The 11,754-nt window shown below is 57.2% G+C and overlaps 1 protein-coding gene across 1 annotated transcript; it reads left to right on the top strand.

Annotated features, from left to right (window-relative positions):
• The first annotated feature begins 1,668 nt into the window (after positions 1–1,668).
• Positions 1,669–4,903, top strand: TNFRSF13C (TNF receptor superfamily member 13C). Its single transcript, XM_062015316.1, has 3 exons — positions 1,669–1,829; positions 2,302–2,475; positions 4,596–4,903. Exons 1-3 carry the CDS (start codon positions 1,685–1,687, stop codon positions 4,901–4,903), a joined length of 627 nt encoding a protein of 208 aa, XP_061871300.1. The 5' UTR covers positions 1,669–1,684.
• Positions 4,904–11,754: the final 6,851 nt, after the last annotated feature.

Raw genomic sequence — 11,754 nt, 5'->3', positions numbered from 1 at the left:
TGAAATCACAGCAGGCGTGGAACCGGCGTGCAGCCACCGGTTTTGGTCGGGACTTTCACTCTGCCAGAGCCCCATGGTACCTGGCAGCAAGGGCTTGGACGGTGCCCAGGCCGCTCAGGCACTGTTCCAGTGCAAACCATCCTGTGGGTATGCTGCCAGCATGGAGGGAAGATGTGGACAGGGTGCTAGGAGGGCCTTGCTGTGGGGCAGCTCCTGTCCTGCATGAGGGTACTGAGGCATGAGGTATGGAAGAGCTGTGCTTGGACTGTGACCTGGTGTGAGGAGATGCTGACTATGTCTCATCCAGGGCTCTGGGGAAATGGGGACCGGAGGCTGTGGGCACAGCTTGCCCAGAAGCCATTGGAAAGGGGCAGGCACATCCAGGGACAAAGTCCTCTGGCCTGGCTCAGAGGAGCTCGGTTGCCAGGTGAGCACACCTGGTACTCTGTCACCTTGAGACACAGCGTCCTTTGGCTTTTCTTCTCTCTGAGCACCAGTCCAGAACAGCAAGTGTCAGAGACATCACTGGAAAGAGACTGCAGACTGTAGCTGCTTGAAGGATGGACAGACAGTCCAGCAGTAAAGCCCTGTTAAAGCTCCCCAGGCCAGGGCAGGTCTCCTGCACTGTTTCCTTCAGCTGAGAGCAAGCCAGCAACTGTGTCTGGTCCCTTTCTTTCCTGTGGGGTAAAGAAAAACAGGATGTGGGTTTTGTTTGGTAAGGACAGAGAAGAGCCACTTGAGCACTGAAATCCATCACTTATCCACTTCAGATCTCAAGTATTGGACTTTGACATATGGGCACCAGTGGCAGAAGGTTTCTGCTGTTCCTCATCAGAAACACCCAAGACCATTAAGGGTTTATTTAGTCCCTTTCAAAGGTGTGGCAAACGAGATTTGCTCAATCTGACCTGCTTTGTCCATGCCCTGGGCAGATACTGAGCAGTGTGAAATCTGAATCCTGGGCAAAGAGACACGAGGCCAAGGGACTGAAAGGATCCTTGCCCTGGGTCTAGGTCTGGGATGGAGATTGCAACGTCATTAGTAGGGATGGAGAACACACACCAGTTGGCCTGTCGACACGGCCATTGCTAACAGGCCATGTCCTGGGGTCAGTGGGAACTTTTAAAAGGGAAAACCTTGGCACCCCTAAACTCTTTCATCCTCCAGTCCTTTTCTGCATTTTCCATGCAAGCCAGACCTGTAGCCCTTGGATGAGGTCCTGTACCAACCTGGGCACAGGAAAGCCTCCTGTAGGTACTGCAGGATGCCCAGGTTGGGTTTTTTTGCTGGCTAGTGGGGGAAGGTGTGGGTTGGGGGACATGTCAGATCTGGGGCTGACATACAGGTGGGCTGGGGGAACGTGAAGGCTGAGGACGTGCCACCATTGGGCTGGGTGCTGCGATGATGAGCAGGGGCTGCTGCGTGACTGGGGCACCCTGGGGGCTGCAGGGGTTTGGGGAGTGTGTTTTAGGGGAGAGGGGTAGTGCGAGCACACATTGCACAGGCAGACAGGGGTAGGGCTCGGGCGCTCGCTCTCCTCCTCCCTGGTGAGGATCCGCCCCAGGGCAAGCGCAGCGATCGTGGGCCCCAAGGGACAGGCTGCAGCTTGACAGACTGTATCTCCCTCTGCCACGGCCCCGGGCGCCACGATTTCACAGTCAGGCGGCCCCTGCGCCGCCACGCCATGCGAGAGCCGGGCCCCCGCTCCCACCCCGCCATGTCCTCGGCAGGGAAAGCCGGTGGTGCCTCCTCCTGCCTCTCCCCACACTGCTTCGACCTCCTCACCAGGTCCTGCGTCAAGTGCTCCGACTTGTTCAAGGACAACACAAGTAAGGCAACAAGGGTGACTGGGAACTGAGTTCCCGAGGGATGGTTGGCCCCGGGGTGGGTGGCAGGTGGAGGGGGACCTTTTCCTGTGGATGGCAATGGGGATGAAGCGCTGCCTTCATCTGGAGGAGGAGGAGGAGGAGGAGAGGTCTTCCTCCTGAGAAGAAGCCAGTTCCAGTGAGGGGAAGAGGGGTGACCTGGCCTGGCACAGGGGTCATAGGCTGCCGCAGACGTGTCCATGGGAAGAGCAGAACACCCTCACCTCTCACCACACAGGAGTGGCAGTGGGTGGGATGAGGGTCCTGTCAGTCACAGGAGGGTTCATTGCAGATGCTGGGTGGGTAGCACTGTGGAACAATTCTCCTTCCCCGTCACTGCAGCCCCAAAGCTGGATTGGGGGTGGGTAACACTGCTGCCCTGCTTTCCTCGCCCCAGTTCTCCCCCTCCTGACCCTGCTGGCATCTTGTCCCACAGCAGAGCCCACCCGCACAGAACCCACCTCTGCCCTGGCGCCCACCCTCTCCTCGGGGGACCTGCACAGTCCCCTCCTCATCTTCGGGATCTTGGTGGCAGTGGTGTTCATCCTGACTCTATCTGCTCTCTGTGTCTGGAGGAGGAAGAGGAAGGCAGCAGACGAGGAGGCCGAAGGTAGGAGACCTCTTGCTCTCCCTATCACAGCACCCAGAGGGTCCTGGGGCAGATGGGATCACTTGCTACCAGCTCCCCTGAGGCACGTCCCTGCTGAGGCTGGCTCCTCAACGTCCACATGGGCTCCACGGGCACTCCGGGGCATTTTGGGGCAGCTGAGCCACCCCCTGAGTGACAGTGTCCCATGTCCCTTGGGAACCCATGCCTGCACCTGACTGCCAGCACGATGCTGCTGAACCATCCCTCCTTTTTCCAGGTTTCTCTGTGCCTGTGCTTGTGTAAAGTACCAACTGGCATCATCCCTTCTCCATGGGGGACACACACAGAGCACTAGTGAGGAGCTTCTCCCTCTCTTCTGGCAGGCAGAAGGCCATGGATGGAGCAGGGGCTGCAGGGGCAGCGGTGCACAGTTGGGGACGGCTACAGAGGGACCTTCTCCCCACGGTACTGCCATCCTGTCCTACATCAACTGTTAAGCTTGCCATTCCCACTTGGGATGACCAGGACCATCCAAAGCAAGACCCAAAGGCCCTGGCGATGTCAGGGCCAGCCCCATTGACAGAATGCTGGAGCATCACGTGGGATCATCCCTAAAGACATAAAAAGTAGGGCTTGGAGGTGAGGGATGGGAATGAGTCTTTCCTGGTGGGGTATTTCCAAGGGGATGAGGATTGCTCATGGATTGCTCATCTCATTGGGGCATGAGTCAGGGGCCAGTGGGCATTTCCTCTGCTGGGGACTCCCGCCTTGGCGCTGACTCAAACCTGACCACCCTTCTTGGAAATTGTGACACCCAGCTTCACCCCTCCCCATCCTCAGGCAGGGGTCATGGCTCCCCAGGACACCCACAAAGTGCTGCCCAAGGGGTGCTGGTACCTGCCACCACCCCACCACCCAGGCAGGTGCCCTTGGAGGGTCGCAAGACCGATGACAGCCAGCCCTCATGCCCCAGCAGGGCTGCATGCTGCCAGCAGCGCCAGTTGAGTGACTCAGATGCAGGGGGACATTACCTGGGGCCTTTCTGCCAAACCAAGGGTGTCTGCGACAGCCTGTGACGCACACGCCTGGGAAAAGCACCAATAATGAAAGAAGAGGGAGAAACCTCTCTTGTGTCCAGTTCTGGGCTTCTCAGCTCCAGAGAGACGGGGAAGTGCTGGAGAGAGTCCAGCACAGGGCCACCAAGATGGTCAGGGGATTGGAACATCTTTCATACGAGGGAAGGCTGCGGGAACTGGGGCTGTTTAGTCTGGAGAAGAGGAGACTGAGGGGAGATCTTATTAACATTTATAAATATCTAAAGGGTGGGTGTCAGGGGGTTGGGACATCCCTTTTTTCTATAGTAGATAGTAACAGGACAAGGGGTAATGGGATGAAGCTGGAACACAAAAAGTTCCACTTAAGAAAAAACTATTTCACCGTGAGGGTGAGGGAGCCCTGGCACAGGCTGCCCAGAGGGGTTGTGGAGTCTCCTTCCTTGGAGGTCTTCGAGACCCACCTGGACATGTTCCTATGCGACCTGATTTAGGTGAACCTGCTTCTGCAGGGGGGTTGGACTAGATGATCTCTAAAGGTCCCTTCCAACCCCTACCATTCTATGATTCTATGAAACCCAGTGGCAAAAGAGATGCAGCCACGATGGAGAACATCTGAGGCACCCTTTAGGTACTCCCCTGCCGCATGCCCTGCTCCCCGTCCCTCCCTTCCCCCAGACTGCACCCCAGGAAGCCCACCACGGCTGCAGTGGATGCGTGGGGAGCGGCAGGAGGCTCGGGCCCAGTGGCACACGCCTGCGTTCGAGGAGTGTAAACAAGTCTATTTTTAAGTGGGAGGCGGTCGGGGAGGGCGAGCCGCCAAGGGCCTGGCTGCTCTGCTGCCTGCAGGGTCTAGTGACAGGGCTCAAAGTGCAAGTCCAAGTACCTGCCTTTGCCTCTTGTTTTTTTGTTAGTGGGGGGATAAAAACCCCATCAGTTGTAAAGCAGGAGGAGGTCTGCAGCAGGAGAGGTGCGGTGGGGAACTTGCAGGTTTCTCCTGCTCCAGCTCCCCACTGTGAGACCCTTTCCCTGGACCTGCCTGACCCCACTTTGTGAGCCTCATAATGCTCTTTTCTCACCCTTTCCCAGCAAACATGGATGCTGCAGGCCCCCTACCCAGCCCAGGCTGCCAGGACCCTGCTGTGCTGGAGGGAGATGCTGGCCTGGCCCTGGCCCCGTGCCTGCATCTCAATGGAGGCCTGAAGACGCTGGGGCCACCCGGGAAGGCTGGGACAAAGAGGAGGTCATGCTGCCAAGGTGATACTGATGGCGACATCGTCCTGCTCTCCACCGTGTACCCCCGGCACGAGGAGTGCAGCCACAGCTTCCCGCTGCCTGCCACCGAGCTGGGGGCCACGGCCCTGGTCACCACCAAAACCACCCAGAACTGTGCCTGAGAGTCTGAGGGCAGGGAGAACAGGGCTGGAGTCCTCCAGATGGTCCCTGCAGATGCCCAGAGCCCATCTCCGGAGCAGGCAAATCCTTGAACAGATGTGAGCTGTCTGAGCACCAGTTTTGCCTCGAGCAACATCAGCCTTCTAAGATGACTGACTGCCCTTTTCCATTTCCCACGTGTGCTGAGCCCCGAGTTGTGCCTGTAAGTGCTGGAGGAAGCCAAAATGGATCAGGCCAAGTTGTGCTGAACCGCTGGCAGCTGCTGTCGCTGTACCACTGGGAGCAGGCAAAGGAGACGTGGCCAGCAAGGACAGAGGGTAGCAAGGGGTGCTCTGCCAGCGCAGGGCTGCTGCTGCATGGATGATTCTTGTGAATGTGGGGCTGGAAAAGCAGAGGGTAGGTAAAGGAAGACAGAGAGTGGAGCAGGGAGTTACATGAGGACCAAATCCCTCACCACTGCTGTTAGCTCAATTTTTGCTGCTGACCTCAATAAAAGGAGGCTTGGGGCCATATGGAGCAAGGCACATCCAGCATCTGCTCCATTCACAGTCCTGGCTCCCCCTGACTTCTACACACTGTGGTATTCAGTTCTTTCCTCTTTCTGGGTGCTCTGATGCGGTGGCAGGCATCCACCAGCACTGATGGGAACCCCTTCTGCAGCTGGCTACTGGGATGGGACATGAGATCTTTCAAGGTCTCTCCCAACACTTAAGATTCTGTGTTTCTGTAATTCTGTGATTCCCAAGCAGGAAGGGAGGGAGGGAAGAGGGAGAAAGGAAATCTGTCTTGGCTCTGACCTGCAATCATTGAAGCCAGGGAGGACCAGGGGCATGCAACAGAGACTACAGGTCTAGAGGAGATCTGTGAGCTTGTCATGACAGCCCCAGACAAGTGTCACTTCAGCTCAGTGTGGCTGCAGAAATACCACACGTCACTTGGGATGGATGTTTCCACGCCATGCAAGGCCAGGCAGGGAGCGACACGAGTGTAGGCAGGATGACTTAATTTCTGTGAGTGTCTTCGAGGCTTTGCCTGCGTGTTAGAGCTGGCTGGCGTGGCTGGTCCGAGGCATTTCCCTGTAGATGGTCTTGTCACCCGCCTGCAAGTGGCTTTACTGCACAGGAAGGGTTCTGCTTTGGAAATGAACTCGTTAGTGTGGGATTGCTGTTCCCAAGTAATTATAGCAGCCAGTTCCCCTGGCTGAACACAGCCAGACCAATGAGTTGAGTGACAAGCGGGTGATTAAACAATTACAAGTGCCTTTGGGGGAGGTTTTTTGCATGAAGTGCCATCTCAGCAGCAGCCTGGGTTTGCCTTTCCTTCAGTGAGATGGCTTCCTCACCTGGGAGGCTTTGGGGTCCGAGCAGAGATGGCCAAGCAAAGTGTGGGAGCACTGCATTGGGCACCGAGGGCTACAGCTCATGGTAGGACTGCCCAGAGGCAGATTGCAGAGGGGATATCCCTCTGGTGACACGAAGATGACTCCCTACCCAAGCCAGATCTCTCTCCTGGGGCTGCAGGACCAGATGCTGCTGTTGAAGGGTGACCCTCCCTCCTCTTCCATACCTGTGGCACTGGAGCTGGACTCGCGGCATCCGTCCCGTAAGGGGAACCACCACAGGTACCAAGGCCCAAATTGCTCACCACGACTCCTCTCCTCAGACCTAGATGTGCTGGAGGAGGTGAGCCTTCATCCAGCTGACGCTCTGCGTGGCCCAGGCTGGGACGGATCACCAGCCTTGGGGCTGAGGATGGTGTAGGAGCTGGTCTACACACCCAGCGACTGTCTCCTGGGGCTCCAGATGCCTGTGGCTCGTTGACAGGATCTATGGACGCTCCAACGCTGGGCTCCCAGTTATCTGCAGCAGCCGTCACAGGAATTGGACTCCTCTTCGTCCCCGTGCTCCCCACCTGGCTCTCTGAAGTGACTTTGAGCCTCCTTTGTGCATCTGCAGTGGGGAAATGAGCCGCAGCCAGGCCTGAGGACGTTTTGGCTCTGGAAGAAGGACTGCTCGTGGGAGGCAGAGCAACCTGCATCACGGGAGACGGGGGCGAGAGGGAAATGGAGCAGGACTGTCAGGAGCATCTCCCGCTTCCCACCCGGTGCCTGCCACAGCTCAGCCCTGCAGATCCACTGCCTGCCTCAACCGGCACGGCGATCTGGAAAAGAAGCTACTCTGTTCCAAATCCTGTTGGAAAAGCCCCTCCTTCTGCTCAGGTAAGGGCTTCTGCTCTCATTTCTGCTCAAGTCTTTGGCCAGGCATCTCCTCTACAGAATGCCACCAGCATCTGCAGAGCACAGAAGTGGTGTTTTGATCCACATTGGATTCCTCAGCCGGCAAGTGCCCCTTGGATCCCCTCTCTCTCATGGCATGTGGGGTGTCTTCCCCACATCCTGCTTGCCTGACTGTCAGCCATGGTGAGGCTGCTCTCCCCTCCTGGCCAGCCTGCCTGCCTGGGCCTGGGAAGGATCTGCAACCTTCTCTGTGCCTGTTTCTCCATCCTTATGCACAGGGCTGTCTGCCTTGCCTGTGTGGAGAGCAGAGGGAATGGAGATGAAAAATATGGTTGTAAAAATGAAAGAATAAAGTGAACTCGGTACCAATGCTCACCCAGAGGTCTGTACAGAGAGGCTCCTTCTCCATCCCCTTTCTCCTGGCTTTAGGGGTCTCTGGCACAGCAGTCTGAGGGGTACAGGAGGACCCTGAGCTGGAGAGGTTCCCTCTGCACTGGCTTCATCAGCATGACTGTCTTCATGGCCAGGGTCCAGCTGAGCTTTGCCACCTCCACCCTCCTGCAGCCACTCCAGGAGGTGGCTGACAGGACAAGGAGCAGGGCAAGTGGTTTTTGGGGGACGGGGGGGGTGTTGCCCGTCTTTGACTTTCCACAGCAGTTTCTCACTTCCCCCTGCGAGGCAGGAGCTGTGCTTCCTCCCCAGCCCAGTGCCCGCCCCACTGCCCACACAACTGCCTAGAAAGGCTGGTGAGGCCGAGCTTCACCTGGCCACAGGGCCACGGGGTTTTGGAGAGAGACAGGGGAAAGTCTGAGGAAACCCCAGGCCAGGTGGAAGGAGCCAGGGCTAAAACCCTCCTAGCTGCAAAACCACTTCAGGCATATACCTAACCATTTCAGCCCCATTGACCCCACTGTGACAGAGTTTACGGGAGTATTTCAGCTCCTGCAAGTCCCAACAACAATCCTGGTGACAAAGGATGCAAGTCCTGGTGTCCTTCAGGGGGAGTTAATTTTCATCTCTGGTCCCAGGGGCAGGAGTGAGAGAGCCAATGGAGCATGATGGCACAGGGAGAGGAGGCATCAGGGGCACCCTGGCTGAAGATGTTCTTCCACAGCCACTGGTCTCATATGCCAAACCCTTCTCAGTCTCACAGGGCTCCCCAGCCTCCAAAGTGCTCAGCTTTCTTCTACCAGCATCACGACCCAAGCTCTTCTCCCCTAATCTTCTCCTGTCTCCCCCTATTGCTGGTTCAGCCACCAGTTTACTCTCCACATAGCTCATGCATGGACCCAGCTACTCCAGCCCAAAGCACCCCCCTAGACCCCCAGATTCAACTTGCTCCTCCCCAGGCTTTCTGTGGCTGATGGAACTCGACAGCAGGCAGGTCAGTCAGGGTAATGTGGGCACCATTTTATCCCATGCATGAAGCACTGCTCCAATGGCCAACATCCCAGAGGGACTGCCCGTCTCTGGGTACAGCCTCCAATCCCCACCCTTGCTGCAAGACCAGGGCTGCGTGGCCACCTCATCACCCATTTGTGGGGCACGGTTCTGGTCCCACCCCACGAGAGCCTTCCCCCCAACCTGCTGCCCAGCGCAAGCTGCTGCAGAGGGACATGTGGAAGCTGCCTACACAGGAGCTGCAGGGTAGGCTGCATACCCAAATGCAGCAAGAGTTGTCGGGGAGGGTCAGGCAAGCTGGTGGCCAGCCCTACTTTGGCCAGACAGGAGGATGACGCTTGGGTCTGACTCCATCCAGTCATATAGCCCATCACCATGGCCACTGTGCAGCACGGGAGAAGCAGATGCTGGTTGGTCTGGCTGTGAAGCCCATCACCATGGCCCCTGGGCTGCTCAGAAGACTATTGTTTTTGGTGGCTGAACATCTGTGGGCAGAGCAGCCACTGATCAGTGGGACAAGAGGAGGCAGACTAGGACACAGTGAGCTGCTGCTCCTTCCCCCAGGAGCACTGAGCTCCTCTGCCATCGCCCAGGTCCTCAGAGCAGTCCATCCTCCATGGTGTCAGGCCTCCCCGGGGCCTCCCTGTGACTCGGACCTACCAGCCAGCACCTCCTTTCCCCATCCCTTCCACCAAAAAAGAAACTAGTGTGCCTCCTGCCAGCTCCTGGGCTGGGAAGGGCTGAAGGCTGGGGAGGAGAAGCCACCCGGCCCCCTCTGTGAGGCTGTGGGGGGACCACAGACTTCCTGATGCCTCTGTCAGCGTTCCTCCCTAATCGCTACCCACTGCCTAATGACAGTAATTAGGCAGAGCAAAGCTGCCTGGGGCCTGGAAGCACTGACAGAGTTGGGGGAGGCAGATGGTGTTCGCACTTAATGAAAGATTAAGGCAAAAAAAAAGAGAAAAGAACCCCCCACTCAGCTTCCATCAGCCTTCCCTTTCCCTTCATCAGCCTTCCCTTTCTCTTGCTCCACGCCAGCATCGCTTCAGTCCGTGGGCATGACGAGGAGATGCTGAGCTGTGGCTCTGGCTGCCCCCTTCCTTTCCCCATGTCCAGGTGGTTTAGGGTGCTGGAAGGGCGGTGGGAAGGGGCACAGTGCCTGCTCGGGTGCCTGGTGTGGAGGGGGTTTCCTCATTGCCTTTGTGGGCCAATGCTCTCCCCTGGGGCCACCCCCGCTGCTCCCCGCTTTGCTGCGTGTGCTTGGCGAGTGGTTTCCCAAGGGGGTAAGGGGAGGGGGGAACGATGGCCAAAACTCACCTAAGGGTCTGTGGTGAGCAGGCAACAGCTCCCTGGCATAAAGGGCTGGCCAAGGGACAGCCCCAAGCTTTCCCCGGCACCACAGGGTTTGCAGGGGAGCACTCAAAACCCAACCACAGGGACCAAAGCGATTGGGCAGGAACCATGATGCCCTCAGCTGCTCCTGAACCGAAATCTCACTATACTCCTCACCCAGTCCCTCCCCCAAGCCCTGGGTCAATGCCACCTGCCTTCAGAGCCACCTGCCAGGCTCTGGGTGCCCCCAGGGCTGGGGGGGACATGGGGACTGTGAGGGAAACCCCCCTCCTGTCCCCAGCACCTGCCCCGAATTCTCTCAGGGTGCTTGGCCCTTTACCCCTTGTCTCACTCAGGGGATGCAGAGACAGGGAGTTGCTGGCAGGGAGGATGCTCAGCTTCGGGGAGAAGGATGCTGAGCCCCATGCCATGGTGTCAGCTTGGCCTCACTCTAGGGATGCTCCAAGAGGGGGCCCCAAGACAGGCATAAGGTGAACCTGCACATCCCCTGGGCTTTAAGGAGTGTCTTCTCCCCCTTCCACAGCAATGGGGCTGTTTTAAACCTGCTCTTCATCCCTGCCACAGCCAGTGAGCCAGGGAGAGCCCTGCAGAGTGACATAAACCCCATCTGACACCTGAAGTGATCAGCAGCGACAGGCAGATTGCACAGGGAGAGCTTCTACTCTCCTGCTGAGGCTCTGCTGTGACAGGGGCTGGCCCTGCCGCTGCCAGGGACTCCTCTGAGGGATGTAGGACTCTCCGCCTGCCAGGAGGTTGGCTGCCCCACCGCCCCATTCCCAAAGGGCTGTGGAAGTGGACATGGGACGTGGAAAACCCCCAAGAGGAAGGGTCTATTTTTTGGACCCTTCCTCCAAAGAAAGAGATGGTGCTGAGGTGGCTGATGCCACAACTGGAGCACATGGTGCAGCCCACCCTGTTACAAGCCCTGTTGCATCCTCCTCTCTTCCACTTGATTCATATTTCCCGCTTCCTCCTCACGTTTTCCAATCATGGGGCTGTGCTGGGAGCCCAGGGTGCAGGCAGAGGGGTACAGGGGAGTGCCACAGAAGCAAGGCACCATGTCCTTCATCCATGAGCTCCGGTGCTGGCTGGCCACAGCTCACTGGTTGCTGGCAGGAGCTATTCTGAGCCCCGATCGATGGGCGAGCGCGGCGGTTTGGGTGACAGCCACGGGAGGCACGTTGGGAGGAGGGCTACGGGCAGGGAAGAGCAGGTGGGATTTTTCAGGAGATTTCCCCCATCCTTCCCCCACCCCCCACCATCCTGAAAGGTTTCAACGATGCAGATGTCTCTCGTTTCCTTCCCTCCGGGGGTTGCAGTCTGACTGGGTCTCGCTACGCAGATGCCGCTTCCTGATTCGAGAAGTGCCGGCATTTCGCTGAGCAGCGAAGCTCTGGGATGAAGGCACCTGCAACTAGAAGCTGGGGACCAGACCAAGCTCAGGACAGTGATTTAAATCAGAGTTTAGGGTAGGAGCGTCGTACAAAAGATCCTCTTCATCTTCCTTCAAAAAAAGCCTGTCATTCTTATTCCTTGGTCATGATGATAATGTTGATGATGATGATAATGATGATGATGATGATAATATTTTTGGTAAAGATTTTTACAAGGCAGCTAATTCCTTCATGAATTCAGGGTAATTTTAAAGCAGGTGCTTTAAAGGCAATCCCAGTAAATTTGGCTATTGGGTAACATTTGAATGCTTTTTCTTTTATTTGAATGCTGCCTTCCCTAGCTAAGCTCACTGTGAGATGCAAGGGACATCTGCAAAGGTGTCCACCAAGGAACACTTGCAGAAGGCTCCCAGTCCCCTTCCCCAGAGCAGGGCAGGGCCAAAGGATGAGTACAGGAGGGACAGCCATG

This window comes from Colius striatus, chromosome 1 (genome assembly GCF_028858725.1).
Source record: "Colius striatus isolate bColStr4 chromosome 1, bColStr4.1.hap1, whole genome shotgun sequence".
NCBI classification, from domain to species: Eukaryota; Metazoa; Chordata; class Aves; order Coliiformes; family Coliidae; genus Colius; species Colius striatus.
This window is presented reverse-complemented; position numbering and strand designations above follow the sequence as displayed.